Source organism: Prinia subflava, chromosome 1 (assembly GCF_021018805.1).
Source record: "Prinia subflava isolate CZ2003 ecotype Zambia chromosome 1, Cam_Psub_1.2, whole genome shotgun sequence".
Classification (NCBI taxonomy): Eukaryota; Metazoa; Chordata; class Aves; order Passeriformes; family Cisticolidae; genus Prinia; species Prinia subflava.
This window is the reverse complement of record NC_086247.1, coordinates 19,830,127-19,854,759: the sequence shown is the minus strand read 5'-3', so window position 1 is coordinate 19,854,759 and position 24,633 is coordinate 19,830,127. Positions and strand designations below refer to the sequence as shown.

Sequence of the window (24,633 nt, the reverse complement as noted above, 5' to 3'; positions counted from 1 at the left end):
CCTTTAAGTACAAACGGTATTTGCATGTAAAGATGCATGAACAATTTCCATGTAAATTTGTGTGTAAATTTGCATGTAAGTTTGAACAAGTAGAAAACTTCTGTATTGTTAAGTAGTAGTAATTGACATTTAGAAAAACCTAGACCTTTCTGAAGAAACAAATCTGTATTTTTCATCTTTGTGCAAGCCATTAATTATATTTTCTTTATTGATTTGTATTAGTGCTTAAATCTACTGGTTTAATTTCAGACCCCTTTTGTGAACAGAATTACTTTTTTATATTTTAGAATTGTACCATAAGCTTCAATCTTAGCTGCATTTAAAAAGGGTAGAGCACCTGTGACTGCTTGCAGAGCTTTTTTTGGAGAGTGTATGTGTATGTATGTGTTTGTGAGAGATGTATATCATATATCAAAAATTATCTTTTTGGTTAGAAAATGTTTGAAGACTTACTATAAGATTGCACCTTTTTCAACAAATATAAAAATGACACGGAACTAAAATCCTAAAATCCTAAATCCTGTATCAAGCTAAACCTTACCTTCTGCACTCTGCAGAGTGAATTTGTAGGCTGTTCACATTTCCTTGCATGCACAGAGTATTCCCTGACACCCAGGGAATGCAAACTGAGGAGACACTGTGGAAGAGAGGTATAGAGCAGAAGTTTGTACTTTGCTCCACATTTACATTGGACATTACTTGTAATTTTTTTTTTTAATTCATTATTCATTAAGTTCTGAAGATATTTTGAATTTGATTGTGTTTACCTATTGCAGTAGTATGAGGATTGCCATACAAGCTTCTGACTAGAAAATCCTTCTAGCCCATCTGTGTCTGGTCTTCGGTAGACCAGGCATGCATGCTGAGGGAAGGGGATGTAAGCAGGATAAGCATACTAAATCTTATCCAGGATACTGGCTGCCTAGTCTCCTATGCCTTGTGCCTCAGGAATCCACATAAACATCAATGGTATCTTGGCACGGTGTCTTCATCTCTGTTTCTTCCTCCTTAAATCCTTAAAATGGCCCCGAAGAGTTTACCCCAATGAGTGACCTGGGGGAGCTGTCCTTGGAGGTGTTCCAAAGGGGCGGTTGGTAGCGCGCCTGCTCTGGCGCAGTCTCGCGTGGTGCAGGTCTGTAACCAGAAGAGGGAGCAAAGCTGCCATATTTTAAAAACATGAAAAAAGATGTGACACAAAAAAACAAATCCTCCCCAATGCCCCAAATGGTACTGGAAAAAAAACAGCCTTGATAGTGGCTTTTTAAATACAAATATTATACATATACATATACATATACATATACATATACATATACATATACATATACATATACATATACATATACATATACATGTATAATTTTATACAAATAATATCTTTACTTTGCATTATTTAAATATACTTTACTAAATATTAATGTATTCATGTTTAATGTGATATTAACTGACTGTTTTCTTCTCAGCCATTTGGAGTATTAAATTTTTTCTGGTGTTCCTTCACGTTTTACAGATCTATCATATTTATAAAAGTAGCAACTTGATACTCTGATTTTTAGCTAAAGATAGTCTATGACTTTACTGATTGTTATTTCCACAAGTGCTCTCTGGAACCTTGCTTGAGTATATCTACAACTTTTCAAATTTTCATAAAGTAGTAGAAGATTACAATCAATTTATTCCCCATACAGAGGGATCCACCAGTAAAAAATTTAATTATAAATTTAAAATATAATTGACTGAATTTGCAGGTAGAGAATATGATGAGAAGAGACTGCTACTGGACAAGACTTAAGTGTTTACAGCTACAAATAATTAACGTAGCCTTGGAGTCAGCTTGAAGAAAACATTTCTTGAGTAAGGAATAATCTACAGTGCACCATCATATTTTTAATACTAATAACAATAATATGAAATGTAGATATGTTGCAGTACTTTTTATTGGTGACCTGATGATTTACATTGAAGTTTATTTAAGGTATTCCAACTGCAGCTCCAGGAAATGAAGCTCAGGGTTTGGGTTTTGGGGGGATTTTTTCTTTTCTTAATTTTTTTTTCAGAATGTGTATGTAGTTCAGTAAGAAAGATAAAATCAAAATAATAAATAATTAAGACATGTCAGAAATTTTATTGGAACACTGAATTCATTAAAAACCATGATATAAGCTGTTAATGAATAATTTATTTATTTTAAAATTTTATACCTTTTCTTAGCATTCATTAGTTGATTTGGCACTAATTTCCAAACTATTTTCACATGAAGGTTGTGTGTACGTATGGGTACTCGTGTCCCTGCCTTTATACTGTCCACACTTTGTCAGCATTCAGGGCAATGTTCTAAGAAGCATTTAAGATTTTGAAGGAAAGACAGATCATCATGTCTCAGACAAATGCCTTGGTCTCTAAGGTACAGGAACATCCTGTAAAACATTCTTCCGGTGTATGGAGACATAAGTGTAGATCAGCTGTTACTGCGACGAAGGAGGAAGTTAAAAGTTCCTCAGGTTGGCTGTGGATCACCTGGGGAGGTAGGAGGTCTTGTTCTATATTTGTCAGAAAAAGGCTACATGTGTTCCGACTTGTTTTTGGGTACTGGATGAGCCTTGTTCCTGTTATATCAGGGTAGGGAAGCATCAACACTGTTTTAATGAGGCACCTGAAAGTTTCTCTGGTGTAGGAACATCATCAGTGTGGCATAAAATTTTGATTGCTGACTTGGTGTCACTTTGAGTTGGCCTTGATGCCATTAGCAGCATGCTGGTGCTGTAAGCTGGGACTGGATTCATTCCAGATACAATTTAGTTCATCTGGGACAATTCGTACATCATGGTTTGAAGCCAGTAGAGGTTTGACACGCTGAAAATATTGTCTCTGTGTGAGCTTGGGAGACTGATGGCTCTTTAATTTTCTTAGGGACCTTGTTTTGTAAAAAGTAAAACTTGTGTGCCATGAATTTAGTCTTAATTAATTCTTCTTGTTGTATTCTTAATGCATAAGTTGAGATCTTGAGTATCTGATTCAAAACAGTTTCTCAGCTGTTGACAGTTTATCCCACAGTTTCAATGACTTCTTATTGAGCTGCACTGGTTTAAGAAGCATTAGCCAAATCCATTTTTGACTTATTTTTACAGTAGTTGTCACCATATATTATTAATAACATAATTTCTTTCTGAACATTCATCATATAAAATTAAAAATAGAAAGAAGTTTTGAGTACTTTTCATTTGCAGAAAAAAGATGACTAAATTAAGTAGGTCCTAGTGGAAGAATGAAGACTTTATGATAACCTAATCAAAAGTCTAAAACTAGAAATGCACTGATAAAAATAGGTTCCCCAAAATTGTAGGTGCTGAAAAAAGGTAAAAGCTGAAGTTGATTTAATGAAAAGAAGAGAAATTCCAGTAAAAGAGAAAATATATAAAAATGTTTCAAGTAAAGGGTAGTTGTGAGAAGGTTATTACTGGTTGTAGTATTGAGAAAAGAAGGGAGGAGAGGAGTATTGGCATAAGAATATTCCTCATCATTACTATCTGTTATTTTGCTGTATCATCTTGTACTTTTGCAGTATGCTGCATCATTTCCGATTCAACTGCAACATTCCTGGTGCTAAGCTGGCATGGTTAGAAATTCAGAAAAGCTATATATATGCAACTATTCTTCTCGTATTTTATTTCCACATTGTTAATATTTTTCATATTAAGTATTCTAAAAAAGTGTACGAAATGCTGAGGTTGTGCGTTACCCTGTGTGCTGGAGCATGCCACGTGCCCTATTCCAGGCAGCACAGGTATCATTCTCAGAGGGAATGGCACAACCTCAAGTGTCACCCCAGCTGCATTATTCACTGTGGTGTGCAGCACCCAGGGGTGGCTGTAACAACTGGATCTAAGGAAGCAACTGCATCTGAAGATAGTCCATTTCATACTGATGGGAAAAATCTGCATCAGGGCACCTGTCAAATCCTTCTAGCCATAAAGGGGCATCAACTGATTAAAATACTCCAACTCAAGAATCCCATATTTGATGTCATCTATATAAGATCTTTTTATATAAATATTTAGTAATTTTACATCTCTCTTTATACACGAGTCAAATCTGATTATCCCAAGAGAAGACAGGATGAGGTTTATGTCATGGGAAGTGAAAGTGGTAATAGGAAAACAATGATCTAGAAAACTGTATGGTTTCTTTCCAAATATTTGCTATTTGACCAAAGTTGGCTTTGCTTAAAACAACAACGGAGTAGATGGTGCCCCTTCGCCTTTGGGAAAAAAAGAGATTTTAGAGATTACATTGTGTAAAGTACATTACAGTAACTAAACTTGTCTAACCAGAGAGTACATGGGCAACACTGACATTTTGGCACTTTGAATAAGCATCAGCATCTCATGGTAGTTCCCAAACAGAAAGCTCTCCTTTAAACTCTCCTTAAAACATATTTTCTTATCTTTGTAAAACAAAGACATGAAAATGAAATTAAAAACTGTTGAAGAAAAGGTAGAATGTTTGGTTAAATCCAATGGATATGTCTATTGTTATTTCTCATTTGAAACAATAACCATTACTAGTAAAACTCTCACAATGTTCTAGAAGTCAGTGAAACTTTTCACTTGATCTGGAGTACTGCCAAACCTCACACTCCATCTAAACGTTGTACTTAACTGCTGATAAAACTAAATAGCCATTTGAATTTAATGCTGATATGCCATAAATATAACTGAAGCTATAGAAAAGAGGGCATTGGAACCTTTTCTGAAAGTGTTTGCATGCTCATGCTATCACTTTACTCAAAAAAATATAATAGCCTGTCTTGCTTTTTGTAATGTTGTTTGTTTTTCTTTTTTAGGTTAACATGAGGCAAAAAACTATTTATTCAAAGAATTTTATTTTTATTTTATTTTTATTTCCTCGCTCCTGTGAATTCAAATGTTATTACAGAGTGTTACTGAGAGGGTTAATTATTTTCTAGATACTGAGCTCTCAAAGAAAGATCAAGGTTTAGTAAAGCTTTTCTTTTGATAGGGAACTTTGTTATAATAGGTGATTTTGGTGACTGAGACACCTACAATTTTTGGGTTCAGAAATGAACTAGGAGCTCTGAAAAGGACTCTGGCCTAGAGTCAGAAGAGTCTTCTAAAATTTGCATAAAAATAGAGTGGAAATCACTGGGCTTCCTGATATTCTTCAGTATTTAGATTATTTGTAGTATAGAGTGAAAAATTCCTTTTGATTATTGTATGCCCACTTTTTATCTTATTCTAAGTATAATCTTCGAATTACATGGCCTAAATTACAGTTAATGGTATTTTTTTTCCAAGCAGTGACTGTTCCTTAAATCCAAATGTAGGTTTACTAAGGTCATTGAGTTTTTTGATTTGCTAGTTAAGAAGATACTTCTGGACACATTTGAGAAAAAGGAAGGGTAAATGGCATCAGTAGATATTTTATTGTGAACTGTATATATTCATAGAAAAAAAAGAAAGACTCACATTCTTCCTAGGAAGAATCATATTAAGATTTTATTTCCACAGTTTGGTAACAGAATGTTCTGTTTGAGATTTCTCATTTAGTACTCACTACACATGGTACTTCAAAAATGATAGAGTCTGTTTCAGCTTGCACATCTGGGGTGTCATGAAATCATTACAGTGACAATTTTACTTAAACCTGCATTTCAGCCACAGAGAAGAAAGCTGCAGGATGCATACAAATAAATACTTTCACATGTTTACATTTTGAATGTCAGATATGCATCAGTCTTCTTGAAAAAGGAAAATGATTATAATAATAATAAAGTCATAGGCTAAAATAATTTAAGCCAATTTATTTTGAATTGGTAAGATTAAAAATGCTTTCCATATCTATCATATTATTCTCCATCACTGGCTGTATCTGTGACAGTAAAAGTGATAATGTCTGCGAGCAATGGTTGTGAACAGCTTTGAACTTATGGGATCAACAAAATAAGCAGATCCTTAATAGCCTAAAGCAGAAATAGAGCTTAGAGTATTGAATCTGAATTGGTGTAGATTTGGTTTTGCCATGAGATTCCAAAGGGTTTAAAACTGATAATATTGCTGGTAACTACCTGGTTTGTCAGAAGATAGAGAATGATAGTGTATAAAAAATATTTGACAACCTCAAAAAGACTAGCAGCTCGCAACTCTAGAGAATGCAATTCTGTGGAGCAGTGTACATGCTTCTATCTATAGCACTTTTCCTGAGCAGTTACATCAGAAATGCCAATTTCAGACAAGGAAATATTTATCACAAGAGTTCTTATTGAGTAGTTTAATCTTCCCAAATTAAAAACTGGATTTAAATCAAAATTTGGATTTTGAAAATAAATCTGACTTAATTTTGGCATAAGAGTTAATTGTTAAAAACACTTTTTCAATTTAAATTAGACATCCATGGTTGCTTGTGGAGGTTTTTTTTTTGTTTGCTTGTTCATTTGTTTGTTAATTTGTTTTGTTTGTTTGGTTGGTTTTATTATTTATGTCTTTGCATAGACTTTTAAACCAAAATATTTCTACCTTCCTTTATAATTTATAGAAACACAATGATAATGTAAGACGCCATAGAATGTAGAACACTAACCTTTAAAAATGGACCTAATTGTTGTGTAAACAAGCCCCTGGTTTTTATACCAATTGCTAAATATTAAAAGCAGCAGAATATTTGACAAGTTACATAGATATTAACTTTTGGATAAGATGTTCTGTTCCAGAATGTTTAGGATGTTTACTAATTCTCTTCACCACAGGCCTCTAAGAACTAATCTAAATTTTAATGTTAATGATAATACATTTGTTTAGATCAAGTTATCCCAAATGATATAAGGTGTCTTATAATGTAAGTTGCATAATATTTCTGATTTATTTTTTTTTGATTTACGCTAGAAGTTACATGGGAGGACCAGCAGAAAAAGGTGAATGGTACAATAACTGATGACAAACCATTGCCGAAAAAGAAACACCATTCTGAGACAGGTTTGTCAGGGTTTGGAAAACCACATGAAAGCATGAGACTATAAAACCACATTTCATGCTTTTGTAATGCGTGTGTGCTTTATGTACCTTATTTTTTCACTTTGGTGTGAATTTTTTAGTATGTAGAGACCATTTAGATTACATAGTTCTGTTTTAGAATAGCCAAAATAGATCTGCTTTTGTAAACAATTGTGTTAGAATGCACATGCATTAGAAAAGAAATGTTCTGGCACAATATTAGACATAGTTTGCTTTTTAGTTTTGAATTTTTTTATGACTTAATATATTTGTGCAAGCCTCAGGAATCCAAGTATAATCTATGCTGATTCTTATTTAGTTGACCAAACCAAGGTACCTACTGCATGTATGGTGGAAAAATAATCTTGAACACACTTGAATCTGAAACCTTCTTTTACCATCACACATGGCAGAAATAATGTTCCTGTGCAATTTTTATATAAGCTGCAGTTTATATCCATATGTCTGAAGTTTTCAAATCTAAAAAACCTCTTCTTTCCTCCATTCTGTACATGAATGGATTTCTTCTGAAACTAAAAACTATCATAAACTTTCTTTCACCCCAAATGTCAAGTTCAATTATTCAGCTCTTTTTTCCTACAAATACATAGTAATAAAAAGTAAACCTCATAATAAATAATAGCAGTGATGATAATAATAGTATTGTTCTGTTTTCATAATCAGAGAGTAAAATCCTGATCACATTAATTTAAACACTTGCAAAGGGCAAGCACAGTTCAAAGAGCAGAGAACGTAGTGAGGAAAAGGAGAGAAAAGGAAAGGGAAGGGAAAGAAAATGGAAAAGGTATCTTTATATTGCAGGTTTTGTGCTGTATTTAAAGTTTGATCCACATCTACTTAAGTGAATGGGGATTTTTAAGTTTCAACAATACCTAGGTTCAGTTTTGTGTTGTAAATAACTCTGTTAGGCATATTAGTTGTCTCAGTCTAATAACAACCCTTTTCCGAGTCACACAAATTAAAGTTTACAGGATTGGCCAGCTGTGTCACATCCTAAAGTAATACTGTAATCTCACCTACATAATACTATAATACTGATAATATCTAAGTGTTTCACTGAAGTTCAACTATTGTACAGCTGAAAGTAAAAGACTCAGAACTGAAGAAAACCAGCAAAATCTGGCTTGACTCTAACCTAGCAATTAGACAACCTAGCTGTAAAAGTCCAGATGTGCACTTGCATTTCCTTGCATGCACTTTTTGATGCATCAGAAGAAGTTACAGGATAAAATAAATACTGCTCATAAGAGTCAGGATCAGAATGTGGTATATCTTCTTTTCCAGCTGTTTTAACTATTGCATGATAGATTCAAAATATGTCTGCACATCTTCACTGTTGTCTTTTCAGGGAGAGTTCAACAGAATAGTGCCTCTGCCCTGACTTTTCCCTTATATAGTACCTAGGTAGGAACATTACCTCCATCTCCCAGCAGAGGTGGGCTTAGGACTGTGTTCTAGACAGATAATTTGTTTATAGTTATTGGCAGTACTTTTAGGGCCACCTACTCCATATTTTAGAAAGGGAAGACATTTTTTAGATGGCTGCTCTTATAATTGAAAGACAAAAACAGGCAGAAGAACAGAAATCAGAACCAAATACGAACAACTAAAAATTCTCACTTTACAGGTGTTCTCTGTATTAAAATGGTAGTTATCTGATTTCTATCTGTTCTTCTGTCTGGAACAGAACCACTGATTTCCAGTGAATACACAGAATTGGTTTGAAAAGCCACAGTCTCAATTATCAAAGTCTAGGATAAATACAAAGTTAAGTAAAAGTTGTGTTCATCACTTTACAGTCCTAAGTCTTTCTGTGAGGGCTGATGCGTGATAAGTGCATAACTTCTGTTTTAACTTACATATGAGATGATGATAGATGAGGCAGAAACATCTGCTGACCACTCTGAAATGGGCATGAAATGCCATATCCCTATATTCCTGGGATACTTCTTCAAACTGAATCTGTCAAAAAGCCTTATGTACTTCACTGATTGGAGTGGAGTAATGCAGCTTCCAGGACTGGCATAATCTGCTATGTGTGCACACTACTGTTCTTCTAGTCATCCTTATATAATTTCAAATAGTTACTTTTCAAGGCATAGTAGCCAGGAAATCTAGATGAAGGTGCTGTAACATTCCCATCTGGATGTTGAGCTATATTATATCTAGGACCATGACCTAACCATGTCACAGCCTGACAGAACCTACCGAAGGAAGCTTCACATTCCTTGAACCTTTACAGTATGGGATTTACCCTCTGCACAGGACTGCACTTTCTTTTATCTTTAAAAGAATGCTTTAAATGTTCTGTCTGCACAGACAACAGTGAAGCAATACTAATAAAACTTAGTCCCTGAATGCAGAGGGTGCAATGGAGGCAAGGAGGAGTAGGGACACCTGGTATTGTTCCCCTGTTTTGATTGCCTTTTCATCTGTTGATGAGTTTTCTGATATGACCTATTATGAAAGCTGATACTTTCTTTAAGTGCAGTTTGTCTGTTAAGATTAACCAATGACATGGAAATAGCCATGGCAGTATTATAGCCAAGGAAACCTGTGAGAACAGATAGGCATTGATTACATGAGTACCATGAGTGAAGAACTGAGATCTGTGAACAAATTGTAGAGAAAAGCATAGATAATAAAATAATTTCAAACCCCAGAAAAATAACATAATAAATAAAGTGAAAAACATAAATAATACTGTACCCCATAAAGCATTAATATTCAAGAAATATGTATGACTAGAAATGGGATCAGCAAATTTATTGGAGGACAATTGAAAGTCATTAAATAACGTAGGAAAATGGTTCTTCTGTTACAGACTTTTCAGTACAAGATGATGATAATATTTCTCTTCCTGAATATCAGAAATCAACACTTTTTTTAACAGTGTCTTTAAGCTCTAAGTCCTGATGCAATTTTCAGAATTAGTGTTGTGCATGTTTCAAAGGCTCAATTGTATTTACGCGAAGATTTTGAAGGATTGGAAGGGTAAAACTGCAGAATCATAGGTAAGCATAGCATAAAAATTCAAGCTATATTTTGAATCTGTGCTTTTCTTTAGAAGAGAATAGTTCTATTCTGTCAGAGAATACTGGATTCTAGGACACCACTAAATCAAAAAGCATGAGAAACATTTACTTGTTCATACCCGAGATAATTAAGTACCTTCAGCATTCACCTCTGCATCTGAGTTGCAATAGATGGTATTTGAAAGAAAGTGAATAATACTCTGGTCCTCTAATCAGATTTCATTTGTCAGTAAAAGGAAAAGGAAAGAAAATATAGCAGGCAAACATTTCACATGGTTTTGCATTATTATATGTGAGGCCTTAAGAGAAGTTGGAAAAGAAGGTTGTGTGTAGAGAATGTGTCCTGTACTGATACAGATAAGGCTAGGCGGGATATTGTTCTCTTAAAAAGCAATTATTTTCGTCAGTATCATCACTAGCATCTTTTGAACCCATCAAGGTAATTAAAACAGAAAAAGCACACAGTTTAGGGTACCATGGCATACTAATTTCTGTTCCCTGTATCCCAATCCGAAATATTGGAAGCTGAATACGGTCTAGCAACCTGTGTCTCCATACAGAGATGACGATGCAGAAACTGCCTTTGTAAGATAGCAAAGATAACAGAATTGGCTTTCCCCTGTTTTTCCTACAGAAAGGCAGTAGATTTGATGGCTATCACCAGAAACCATCCTGTAATGGTTTCATCATCACTGGCTCTTGAGAGCTTTGTAGTGTCATTTAATATCCAACTTTTGCCACAGAAACGTCTGATTTCCAAGGAGCAGAAGAACAGAGCTGTGAGAAAGTGCTGACATATATTAATATTATTGAAAAAAAGGACACAGGATAGTTAAAATGGATTTTGAAATCATGGACTGGAATTAAGTAAAAATTGGATGTCCTTGTAATTATTTTGGGGAAAGACATATTTCTGTAATATGAAAGTAAAACAAAGTTTTAGCGAAATCATAGCAATGGGATGAATACATCAGAAAATATAAATGTAATGTGTACTTACAAATGATAAGTCTTTAGATGGGTAGATTTGCTTTCAATTTAAAGGGAATCATGCTTATTTTTATCTGTGGGACATTTAAGTCTCTCTCCTGGGCAGGACTATGCCTTGACACCTACGTAGACAAAGACTTCCAGAAATCTAATGTTATGTAATGAAAACTAATTGTAGCTTATCTATCACCATGAATTCAGTTGCAGTGTGAAAACAGTAGTCAAAAATAATTCAAAATTGTGTTTATTCTAATAGAAATTTGTAGTCAGGATTGAAAGTATGAGAGATTGAAAATTGTGAAAAGGGAGATATGGTTAGAAATGGGTTGGAAAAGGCAAAGTAATGATAGGACAGAGAGAGAGAGAGAGGCAGAGACTTTTCACGATTCATATTATTTCTATTCCAATGTGTAACTCTAGTGCATTAATATTTTGAAGTGTTACTATTCTTTCTTTTTCCCCCTTATAAAATGACCATGTGAACTTTATTCAGAGAAGCAAAACAACAATAATAATAAAAATAAAAACAATGACTAAAAAGCTTTCTCTGGGTTCTTAATTTAGTTTATCTCCTGAGACTTATGAAAAAGTTATGCAGTCTACATGGTTTAATTTGAATTAGAGAGTTTATGATAGTGAGAATATTTACAATTTCTTCTTCTGTTATTCTTTACCTTTGTCTCTACTATCCTTGTCTTTGGATGAGAGTCAGGTTTTTCATATTTACTCTCTTTACCTATTGTGTTTTTCACTTATCATATATTACATAGTCTATATTATGTAATTGCAGAATTAAATGTATTGCTTTAGTCCTTGCTGTATTTTCTTGCTGTATTTTTGAGTAAAAATGACAGCATACGTCCAGTATAATGATGCGATTTTTTTGTGTGTAGGTTTGTACTTTAAGATAAAGAACTATAACTAAGAGGGGGCTACCTCAGTAAAAAAAATCAGAAGTGTGGGAGAGGCTCTGTATTTAGTTGTGGCTTAATGCTTTTACTGGTATTAAGTAATACTGATTCTATTGACATCTCAATGTAGTAAAATATCCTCTTCATCTAAATCTTCTGCTGACAAATATTTGCACTCTTAGCTTTTCTATCTACTCTGGTATATAGCTATCCTTAGCATTGCATTCAGTCTTCAGGTCTAATCCAGATTAATGACACATAATTATGGAACATACAAACTCTATGGAGCATTTCTGTCTTAGAGTCTCTTCTGTGTTTTATGATGCTTGAGTGTGCTATTGCATATCATATTTTGTGAAGTGTGTCCAGAAATGAGTCTTTTCAAATCTGGGCTTCTATTTGCAGTGAAAGATCCTTGGCTCTTGGGAAAAGATAAAACTGAAATTAAGAAAACTTTTGAGGAAAAAAAAAAAGAGTAATTAACTTACATCTCTCTGTCCTCTGCTGCTTTAAGATTTTTAGTTGGGTGTGTTTGCCATGTAAAATTTTTTTGAACACTGAGTTCCTAATTACTTCTCTTGAGTGGATGACATTACTTACAAGGAACAGTTCTGTGTCAAAGCATGATAAAAGAGTTGCTACTTATTTTGGGCAGGTTTCAAGCTTAAAGGTTTTGTTAAATTTTATGTTTATTTATGAGATTTTCCTTTGTTTCCAAATCTGTATATAATAGCCTTAGACATACTACTCTCATACATCGAGATGAATAATTGATGCAAATAAATGTTAGTTCCACAGAAAAGCAATAACTTACAAATGGAGACTGCCTATTGATGTGATGTAAATTTAATAGAATTGGTGGCATTGCTTTATTCTTGTTTTAAATGCATTTCTATGAAAAAGATTATTTTGTAGGTTAAAAGAACAGAAACAGCAAATTTTCAAACTACTGTTTGAGATTTATGGCATGATGTCTTAATCAGGAGAAAATTGATTAGCATAAGTCCTATTGTTTTTAAATCATCAGTCTATTAGTACTTTCTTCTTCACATCATTATTTGAAAGAAGTTGATGCATTATAATGCCACAACTTCTATTAATTCTTTAATATTTCCAACAATAAATGCAAAAATATTATAATCCATTTATCCCAACAGATGAGGTATCAGTTGATCAGGTATCTGCAGTGAGATGGCAACTATTATCTTTTTTTTCCCTCTGGTTTCTATTAGAATTCTTCTGCTAATATGTTTGATAACTAAAAACCTAAAACTGAAAAATATTTGCAATTAAGAATTATTTTTGATTGCCACTTCAATATGTAAATATTTTTTCCTAACAAATATTTTGCTTGAGGACTTTTAAAAAATATTGATATATGTGACTAATATGCATGCAAATACAGGTAATTTGGTTCTAAAATATCCAAAGAGAGCTTGCATGCTATTCAATTGTGTCTGTCTGGCATTACTAGAATATCTTGCATCATCATACCAGACGTATTCCAAGTTTGGAAATAATGTGATTCAATGCTTTGAAAAATTATAGAGAAGGATTTCTCTTACTGCAGGGTATGTCTCAAAGCTGCTTATTCTTATGGATATTAAAAATAATAAACCAAAGATAGTGAGGTCTTGATGGAGACTTTCTAATAACTTGTTTTGCTGTAACAGGAGTGCTCATTTCAGGGCTATATATATGTAACAAGAAATATTTTCAGAACATTTTGAATGCTTTTAGATGTGTTTTGGTGGTGCTAATAATGATTTATTTAATTATTTAGCACTTATTGCAATTTCAGCTATATTATATTGGTATGAGTGTCACATGACATGGAGAAGTAGATCTTTCTATTTGCTTTTTTGTATTTCTTCCAATGGATTCTTTGTACTTGCCCAGATTAAAAAAAAATATTTATACTCTGTTATTGTTTTTCTAACATGCAAAGACACAGCAACCTTTGTCAAAACTGACAGCTCCTATGCTTTTACACTACATATCTCATATATAGCACTAATGTGTGTTCATTCTGTAAGCAAATTTAATTGCCTAAATATGCATTCTAATTATGTATGTTTCAAGCTGCTTGGTTTTGCAACAATTTTGGTACAGTCTTGGCATTTGATAGTAGATTAAATATAATCTAACACTATAATCTAAAGTTGTTTAAATATAGAAGACAATGGTTATCAGATAAAATTTAGTGTTGTCTTTAATTTTATTTTATTGATTTATGTTGCTTATTCCAACTTTACATTTTTTCAATGGTATCTTGATATTGAATGTGAAATGCTGATAAAATTACAGATATTTTTGTGGTTTGTAAAACTTTCTGGACTTCTTTATCTAGTATCTTCAGCCTTAATAATTTATGAACAGTGTTTTGTGACTCATTAGCAAACTGCATGTTGGAATTAGACCAAGCTTATAGATTTTTTTTTTCTATTTCTGATAATTTTTGGAAGAAAACATTTGTTCTGCTAGCAACAATGGCTTCACAGTTCTTTGTAATTGTTATTACTTTTCAAGATTAATTCCTCCCATTCTTTTGCAACAAATAGATTTTCAGTACATAGTATGGCACTGTCCCTCAGATGTTTTCCATGTCTAAGATGGCAGTATGCTTTCTTTTAAATGTGAAGTAATAAAGTAATGAGACAGTTGCTTTGGCATTTAACTTGCATGCATTTGTAGAAACTTAGACTTCTGTGAGATGAGACCAGCATTGCTTCTGTATCCTGAATTGACCATGAGAATTAATAGCTATACATTCTCTTTTCTCATGTTCTGTATCTTGGTCTTGGTAATTTTGCCTTTGGCAGAGTGTTACAATAATGCAGTCCTTTCCAGAGTGTGTTATGTGGATTCTCAAATGTCTGAGCTTGTACATACATTTGAAAAAAACTATATATTTTCTGTTTTGGGTATCTGAAGTTTGGTTCAGCATAAATTCCAGTAATCTAATAATTGAGATATCTAATAATAGAAGTCTCTTGGACATTAAATTGAGTGTTCAATACCTGAAAGAGAAAAATAATATTTGCATTCAAGTAGATAACATTCAAAAAATTGAACAGTCACGAACAGAAGTATTTATGCTAGTTAACATACCTTTTACTATCCAGCTTTTTCTTCGGCATCATTGCAAGGATTGACTTTGCTGTCAGTTATAACTTTTATTATTTCCTCAGCTCCTATACTAACTCTGTCTTTACTGTTCTTTTCTAACAACAGTAGTTTAACCACTTATTTCTCAGCTTTCTTTTTTCTTCTAGTGTCTTTTATTTTTTTCTCCACTTACTAACTCTGCTCTGCAGACTTCTCTCTAAAACAATTTTTGGCCCTTTCCCTCAGTGTCAATTTTAACCTTCTGAATACATCCTCTCACGCCCATCTCCTTTGTCTATGTCTGTACATTACACGATGTGATCACAGAAGAAGCGGAATCATCAAGGAGAACAAACTCAGGTCTGTCTCTTCTACTGCTTTTCTCTGTGTTATTTTTTTTCATTTTACCTTTTCTATAGATTTTATCACAGCTCACCTCACATACTTTCCCCTCTCTTCCCCCTCAATATACTGGCAAGATATTGTCAAAGTGTTAGAATTTTAGTCTAAGACACTTATGCAATTTCTATTACCTGTAAACAATGTACTCTATAAAAAGTGATCAAAAGTAACTGATGACAAGTAGGCTATACCTTAAGACTCTAAACTGATTTGATATCTATCATGTGAATTCTATTTCCCATCTCAAATCATCTGAAAATTAGCCTTCAAAATGCCAGCTAACACATGAAAACAAGCTATAATTTGTTTTATCTATCCCTTTGAAAACTGCTACGAAAACTGCTACAAAAACTGCTAAAAAATCTGTGGAAACTTACATAACTAGTTCTTTTTGACTCTGGGAGGATATAATTTCAAAACTGAATAATTTCAGAAAGTTAAACTTCATGTAATAGAATTTCAAACTTATTTTTTTGAATAAAACCTGTTTCAACTATAAGTAGAATTTTTAGTGAACAAAAGCTCTTTTCTCATGCCAAAAAGTGTAAATCAAGAAGTTATGATTGTATGGGAGCAAGAAGTCAAAACACTGAAGGAGTTCTCACTTAGCTGTATTTTTATGAGGCTTTTCTTTCATATTGTACACTACTTATGCTTTCTTCCATAAAAAATTTTAATCTGCCATTTTATTGAATTTTCCATGTACTTTATATTACTGGCAGAGAACAAACATCTATCAAGGCATCCTAGGTCTGAAAATGCAGTATTTGTTCACATTTCCCTGCTTGTTCACTTGTATGTAGAACAACAGCAAAATTCCCCATATTTAAGTTAAATAAATTCAGCTATAAAATTTCAGCTATAAAAGCTTTAATTAATTTCCTGTGTCTCTGCTATTATCCTAACAAATTAGAGAAGCCATCTGGATGCCATTGATGTTAATAAATCTGGAAAAGTTTTGGGGTACATTGGGTGGATCATTAAACTTAGCTGATACTTAGTGAAATATTTTTGTCTTTTCTCTACTATCACTTGCTCCTTCAGAACTTAGTTTTACCTTTTGTACTGGTCCTGCCCTAATTATGGTCATAGATAATTTTTACAGAATCTTGCAGATGTTATTTGCTGTTGTTCTCATATTAAACAAATCTCAAGATAGAAAATGTTACAATTACAGGGTAAAAAAAGTTGAGTACAGATAGGGAAGACAACTGGCAGGATTTTCTGAAATCACACTTTTGTAAATCACTAGTATTAGGAATTAATAAATTATGCTGTAGAAAGACTGAGTGTACTTACTTTGTGCTTATGATTCATTGCCAGTTCCTGTGCAGGGATTCTGAATCTTCTTATTACAAAAATAAAGTTAGAAGGTTGGGTGACCCATTTCCTATCTGTTCATAATAAAAGCGTGGGACTTTTTAGTCAAAAACCTTCCTCTGAGTTATTGATTGAATCAATATATTACATCAGAATATGGAATCCATGTCTTTCTTGGTGCTGGAAGAAATCAGGCCTTAAAATGATCAGAAAAAATCATGTTTTTTCCTCACCTATGTTTCTTTAAGATATATAAGTAGGTTATACTGGGTATTATTAAATTTTTTTGACATTGCAATTCTGCAAAACACTACTTAGCTCACAGTGTTAAGTAAATATATTAGGCACTGGTGAATTTAATTGCCTAGCACACAAATGCAAAGGCATGATCAGTGTTGCAGTTGCAACAGTTGTTATTACTGCCCTTAAACTCAGGAGAAAATTGTGTGTATAGTACCATATTTTCAGATGTACCTTTGAAAAAGGTACTCTTCCATGTTTTCTTAGTAACAAAATAGGTTACACATTTCAGTTCGAGGCACTTGGCACACAGCAAAAAAGCAGGGGTGACATTTCAAAGGCATACTTTAGAAAAAAGTGTTTTCCCATTTTTTAGGATTTGCTTTAAGAAGAATCTAGGATTATCACTTTACAGGTTTTCTTAGGAAATGATTTTCACATCATTTATTTATGGTTTATTTTTTTATGTTTTACCAAACATTCATGTATTCCAGAGGATTAGCTATTGATTTTAGGTGTTATTAGTCCAAGAAGTCTTGTGAAAGCTAAATATATGAATATGTTACAATTGTATGGATAGAAAAATGTTGCAATTTCCTCTCTCTGGATATTATAATCTATAATAGTGAAAAATAAAATTTTATTCCTTGAAAAAAATCTAGATTTTTTATTAAAAAAAATGTATGAAAGTGTGTGCAAAGCTTTTGCTGTATATTTCAGGCACAAAAGCAAATTCAGAAAGATAAGCAAAAGTATTTTAATATAAATTTTGTTACCTGAGAGCAGTCCAGCTTGATAGCATCATTAATGATTAAACCCTTTTTTCCTTCGGTGAAGGAGGAGCTTTGCCATACAGGATTTTCACGAAGCTGCTTTGAGATGCAGAGTTTTCACCTTTTTCAAATTAATATGTTTCATAGGATCAGATATTGTGAAAATTGTTTAGGAGATGTGTGCCTGTTCACATCCCTGTGTATTCACAAAGAATACTTCCATTCAAAGAAGTGGAAGTTAGCTCTTGTCTGCCCAAGAGCCTTAGTAAGTAGCTTTATTCTCATCTGTAAGATGGGTCAGACCAACCCCTTATCAGTATGCCAAAAATTACTGGCAATTGCATGTAATACTTACTGTGTTCTTCAAATACATGAAATACTGAGAACATTCTTCAGAATTCCAAAAATTAAACTATGTGACTAAAGTAACTAAAAACATGATCATCAAAACTTTGGAAAGGAGGATCCATGCCAGTACAAAGGCAGCCATTGCACATACAGCAGAAATCGTGTTGAGTAATTAATTCTAGGTTGATTCCAGGATGAGAAGGGGTAGCATAGTAATGCCCAGACATTCCAAAGTTTCTAAGGTTGATGGAAGTTAGAAGATAGTGGGGACAGTTCTATTTCTAAAGGGCCATGAAAGGCAGGGAAATAGATATTGAAGTCCTTTTTTGTAACTTCTGGTGTAAAACTGTCATGTTAAGAGTACACAAAGGCTTGATTGGAGTTTTTGTTAACTTTCAGAGTGAAATTCTGATAGACAAGGGCTTTGAAATATCATTTTTTCTGTGTTTTGTTATGAAGTTTCTTTGTAATAACATGATTAATGGAAATGAAGCCCACAAAAAGTAACAAACCCTACTGAAGATGAGGGACTAAATTGAAAGAGCTCATAGACCTGGACAGTGGAGGCCCAAACAGTGAAAGGATGTGGCAAATTCACTATAGGAGAAAACAAGGACAAAAAATGGTACAGTTGAGAGTGTTTAAGAAATCAATTGCAGTAGAAAACAAGGAGCATAAGTTTTTTAATTCATTCTTACAGAATCATGAGAGGTTTTTCAAGTCTTCCAAGAGTGAATCTGCTGTGATGTACTTACCCTTCATAAACAGAACATGACACCCTCTGCCTTTGAGTTGTTATTATTGTAGTCAGTATTCTGTGACACACTTTTCTTTAAAGAGCAGGATGATGCTTTCTTCTGTTTCCATTTTCCTTACACTGAAAAAACATTTCTGGGTAGAATTTGTAACATTTAAGCACAAATATGATTAAATTACTTGTGCATCTCTGAACACTTCTGTGATATTTAGTTTGACAGGCTTGTTTAAAATCCTTATACTGTAAAAGAGACATTTAAAGCATCTAGATCTATATTTGGTCAACAAGACCCAAAGAGTAAACTCTAAATTCAGTCTAATTTTGTAAATTCTGAATTCAGTCTGTAGGTACTTAGCATAGTAATTGATGTATCATACTGGATGGCTGGGAGGCTCTTTGTCCTTATATTTTTTTCTTTGTTTTGTTTAGAATTAAATCCAGAAACTAAAGACTTCCAAAGTAGCCATCTATACTGAACAACAAAAATAAGGGCTGATGATAAGTCTGCTGAAGATAAATAGTAAAAACATTATATTATGTAATTTAAAATGACACATAATTTTGCAGAATATTTGGTAGTTTAATTTATAACTATTCTGAGTTCTAAATGCAGGTGATGATTTTGTGTTCTTTGGTTAAACCTTTGACCATGTTTCTAGTTATTGAGATGCTAATGAAGATGTCTTGCATTCTTCAGATGGCTGAAGAATCTTTGTTAATACCTGTTAGCTTTTCTGAAAGCAGAGGCATAATTATTATCAAATGTTTATGCCTATGATTGGAAGTGGCTGTATCAGAATGTGAAATTCTCCGTTATGCTATGAAGAGTACCAGTGGTGGGAACTCTGAGAAGCAGGCTAGGCAAACAGGATGTTGGAAAGCTTCATAATAAGACTGTGCTCAGGTTCTCCTGAAAACAATGCAGAGTTTATAGTGTGGCTGATCTGAATGGATTTTTATGAGTACAGAATATAAGGGCCTACTGATGACTCAGATATTTTTCTTTTACTCTTTCAAAATTCTGTTTCATGTCATTTACGTAGGGAGAATGTGCCAGAATTCTTGGGAGAAGCAAAATGGGATGTTTTAGCTAATATTTGACTTACTACTTCTTCCTTCCATGTTTTTTCCATGTAGGCCTCAGTATTTTATGAAAGCCACCAAAGTGTGTGCACACCTTTGTATGAGGCAGCACAGACAAATATCACTGGCTACCCTGCAAAAAGCACCTTGGAGAAGGATCTATGCAGCATTAAAAATGGACTAGCCATAGCCCTAATAATTACTTTAATACATATGCAAAATTGAACTTTGCAACTTGTTTCAAAAGATCTTTGTCCTTTACTGTCTACACTGATCTATACTTAGTGATGGAGACCTTAGCTGACCCTGTCAATTTATAAACTCAGGATTGTAGAGATTTTTTTTAACTTCCCTATTTAGATTACCACACCATTTTATTCAGTTCTTTTACTAAACAGTGCCATGTATTCTGCAAATAATCCAAAGAAACATTGTTAACATGCTTTTAGCAATGTGATAAAAATTTATTTAAGTGGCGAGAAATGTCCCCCGGGTTTTAGTCTTTAGTATGTCAAGCTGGAAACCAACAAGAAAAAAAAAAAGAAAAAACAAAAGAAAAAAGTTGCCAAACAATCCTCAAATAGAAAACAGGAATGTGAAGCCATGTTCCCTGCTAGGAAGCTGGCTGGCTGAAATAGTCTTCTTTTGATTCTTTTGAGCATGCCCTTTTAAGGGCAATAGTTGACACTTCAGTCACATTTAAACAGTAATATTAAGTATCAAGAATATATAAGTAACATTAAGTTGAAGAACACTTCAACAGCCATGATTTTTTTTTCTTTTCATTCAGACTGTGATGTGGATCACAGACTTCAAAAGAACTGGTTTTGTGGCAATATAAAAAAAGTACCTTTTTTATATTTGCCACAAATTGGTCATAAAAGCCTGGAGTGAAGTTGAGTAACCATTTATATTACAGCATGTGAAACTTTGATAGACCTGTAGAAGTTAGGCAGTTGTATTTTTCACAGTGTTGAAAGCCAGAATGACAAAATTTAGAGCTAATTCCTTAAAGGTAAAATTGGAATTGAATAGCTCAGAAAACAGGGGAAATGTACTCCTTTGAGTGCAAGACCTCTAACTGGCAAGTTTTGATGTCCAAAGCAAATACTTCTACATTTTACATTTTACAAGAAGACAATCTTCTTTCCTTTGCCTGATTTGATAATAGTGCTATGAAGATGATGCAGGGGCATGAGTAGAAGCCATACAAGAAATGACTGAGGTGACTTCTTTTCATCCTATAGGAGACTGAGGAGAGACCTTATGGGAGTCCACAACTTCCTTGTGAAGGGAAGAGGAGGGACAGATACTGGTCCCTGCTCTGTGGACCCGAGGGAATGGCCTGAAGCTGTGTCAGGGGAGATTTAGGTTGGATATTAGAAAAAGGTTCTTCACCCAGAGGGTGGTTGGGCACTGGAACAGCTCCCCAGAGGTGACAGCGCCAAGCCTGAAAGAGATCGAGAAGTGTTCAAACAATACTCTCAGGCACATGGTGAGACTCTTGGGGCTGTCCTGTAAAGGGCCAGGAGTTGGATCCTTATGGGTCCCTTGCAGCTCAGAATATTCTGTGATTTTGTAATGTTGTTTCAGGGATTTTTTTTTTAATAAAATTGATTTTCTTATATTCTCATGAATAGCATTTCAAGAGAAATTTCTAGAAAGAGCTTCAGCTAACATTTTTTGAAGCACTTACCCAAAGTTAGGGTACTACATTTATATTCGATTTTAATAATAAAATTTTATTTAATAATTTGGACTACCTTGAGAAATCAGGCTCAATTTTCAATAAAGTACATAAGTAGAAGAACTAATTTATCCACTGTAAAAATAGAATTCCTAGTTATATTGCTGATATTGTGTCTGCAAATATGAAAAATAGAAGGATAAAATCTTTTATGTCATTGACTTATGCCTAAACTCAGGAACAAACATAGGAGTTCTGTATCTGTCTCTTGCAATGACATGCATATGGTCCAGCATTGGAAGCTGCAATATTTTTTCATTCCGGACAAGTAGGTCAAGATTTTGTTTTAGGTTTTAGGCCTCTGTTCAGTTTATGCAAATCTCATTCACCTGGATCCCAGGTGAGAGAGAAGAGAAAGGTCAAGACAGAACCAGCATCTAACCTGAAGTTTGGAGCATTCAGCTGTGAGAGAAGGGAGAAACCCTGGGAAGAAGACTATGAAGCCCAGCACCTCCCAGTTGTAACCTTAATGCTGCAGAGTCAGGGTGCCCCTTATTTTCACCAGAAAGCCAGGAGGTCTGGGCAATTGCTCAATACTGCCATGAGTATCCATGACTAGGGAGAAATCTGCTATCCTGCTTCTTCTGTGGAACTGTGATTCTATCATGTACAGAGAAGGAAGTGTTCTGTTCCAAGGAACTTGGAGTCCCTGCTCCATGAGACTTCTTGGCGTGAGGTGGATGAAGTCTGATGGAGCCCTGGCACCCGCAGATACCCATCAGAGCAGCAAAGCTCATTGAGTTAAGGCATTTCCAAGAAACTCAAGGCCATTTTAGATCTGATTTAGTTCTTGACAAGCCTACTCTTGAATCAGGCTCTTATTAGGAATTCTTTTCTATTCATTTTATCTTCCAGATACATGTTAGATTGTTAGATATCTCTCAGATATATTAGGACCAGTTAGAAAGAACAGGGAGTTAGACCATGGGACCATGGCTCTGTCTACTACAAAATAAAATGTCAGTGGTCATTATAATAGCAATGTCTACTGTGGTATAGAAGAAGGTTTTGAGAGAGAATATTTTGGCATTTCAGTCTCTCTATATCTATAGTCATCTCTATATTTCATCAATATACTTAAATATATCTGTATTTAGATTAAGCTGAAAACATCCAGTTATTTTCTGTAATGTGCAGAAATGTCTCACTAATTAAAGCATTGATTTATTTTCTCCAAAGTGTATAGACCTGAAAAAAATTATTTCTTGAACTGAGACCATTACACCACAGGATACAATATGTGCTTTTCAGTTTGCAAACCAAGGTTAAATCAAATAATGTAGAAAAATACTGACCAATGTGATTATACAGGTAATATGAAAAAAAACCAGATCAAATTTTTTTAGGAATGACCAGTGACTTTTTCATCTCATATTATTCAGTTTGAGACATTTTAAAATAATCCCTTAGTGATTTATGGGTTTTCAGCAATTTCAAGACACTAAGACTCCTTACAGTTTTCTAGTTTTAAACACATTACAAAGAAAATCATTAATTACTTAAGTATCAACATCTTGAACCTGCTCTGAATTCTTTTAGAGATGATGACTAGGCCCATAGCTGCAGTGAAGATCTTTGCTGCTGCAAAGTTAACATTTTTTTACTAGGTAAATGGATAATACCAATTTTGTTCAATTCTACTGCTTCCACCACAGTGAGATCTTTCTCAAGTCAATCTTCTGTCCTTTCTAGTACTTCTTCAGTGAGCTCTTCACAACACTTTCAAAACCTCAGTTTGAAGAGTAGGATCCATTGTGATGACCTTTCTACTAAAAATCTAAAGAATATACCTACTGTAGAGATTTGTCATGGCACTTCTTTTTAAATTCAAGAATCTAATAGAGTTTTGTGTTTGCTAATATTATGATATTAATTTCTACAATCCCACCTGGAAATATTTTTTTATGTATTTTTTATACCAAGAACAAGAATGAGTGAAAGTTGGCTAGCTTTCAAACTTATTTATTTTTACAATTTATTGAAAGATTTGTGTTTGAAAGACATCCAGGCATAATGATGAATGGACTTCTAGGCATCTTAAAAAATTAATTACCCTATATAGTATAAGATTTCTGTATTAAGATAGCATTTAGGCAAAGATTTTGTTATGCATATGGACTAACTTAGAAATGTCATCATTCTCACTGAGCCCAAGCTCAAGGATATTTTAATGACTTAATTCACCTTCCTCTACTGTGCATTATTGGATTAGTGGTATTGCTATCAAATTGCTTTCTGCTTTAGAAAGTAATGTGACAGTAGAAGACATTGCATTTGTACATTTTATATCGGTCACAGCAACTTAAAACTAAAACGAAAATTAAAATAATTGAAAGATTAAAAAGCAAAAAACCCTATCATTCTCTGCTATTTTCTTAGCACTATCCACAGCCCACACAGGTAGTAATGCCAGGCTGCCCAAAGGCCAACTCAGAAGAATGCAAAAAGCCTTATTTAAAATTGGTGTAGAGTATGGGACAGGAATGGAAGAAGTTCCAAGAACTCATTTAATACTCATCGATTCCTGAAAGTATAGGTTTATGACAAGCCATATCTGATTCCCATTAATTTGCCTAATAGTTCCACTAGAAATTGCCAGCAGAACAATAATCTTGTGTGATCCCACACATGATAGGAAGCCAGATCCTGTTGAAGTGTAGCGTATTATTTATGCTCTCTGCAGGAACACATTTTTCCTTCTTATGATTCTACCTTGCTTGAGTTTGATTTCTCTCTGAGTTTGACTTCATCCTCTGCTTTGATACCCTCTTGCATAATGGTATTTCCCTAAAATACAACAGCTCTGTTTTCCTCTTCGGTACTGTAAATTAGATCATAATTTTTTGAGCAATCCTCAATAATCAATAATCAACTCTGGAAAAATATGGAGT

At 33.8% G+C, this 24,633-nt stretch overlaps 1 protein-coding gene across 40 annotated transcripts in view; it reads left to right on the top strand.

Moving 5' to 3' along the window:
- Window positions 1-24,633, top strand: part of RIMS2 (regulating synaptic membrane exocytosis 2) — a 446,716-nt gene that overhangs the window by 327,358 nt on the left and 94,725 nt on the right. For 10 of the 40 annotated variants that reach the window (XM_063389522.1, XM_063389469.1, XM_063389531.1 and 7 more), the window contains one exon: window positions 15,400-15,432. The exons of 25 other annotated variants lie outside the window; for them this stretch is intronic. In XM_063389522.1, the coding sequence (XP_063245592.1) occupies window positions 15,400-15,432 (33 nt within the window). Of the gene's footprint in view, window positions 1-6,899; window positions 6,990-15,390; window positions 15,433-24,633 lie in introns of all 40 variants that reach the window. 5 more of the 40 variants (XM_063389435.1, XM_063389445.1, XM_063389485.1 and 2 more) reach the window with 3 other exon arrangements.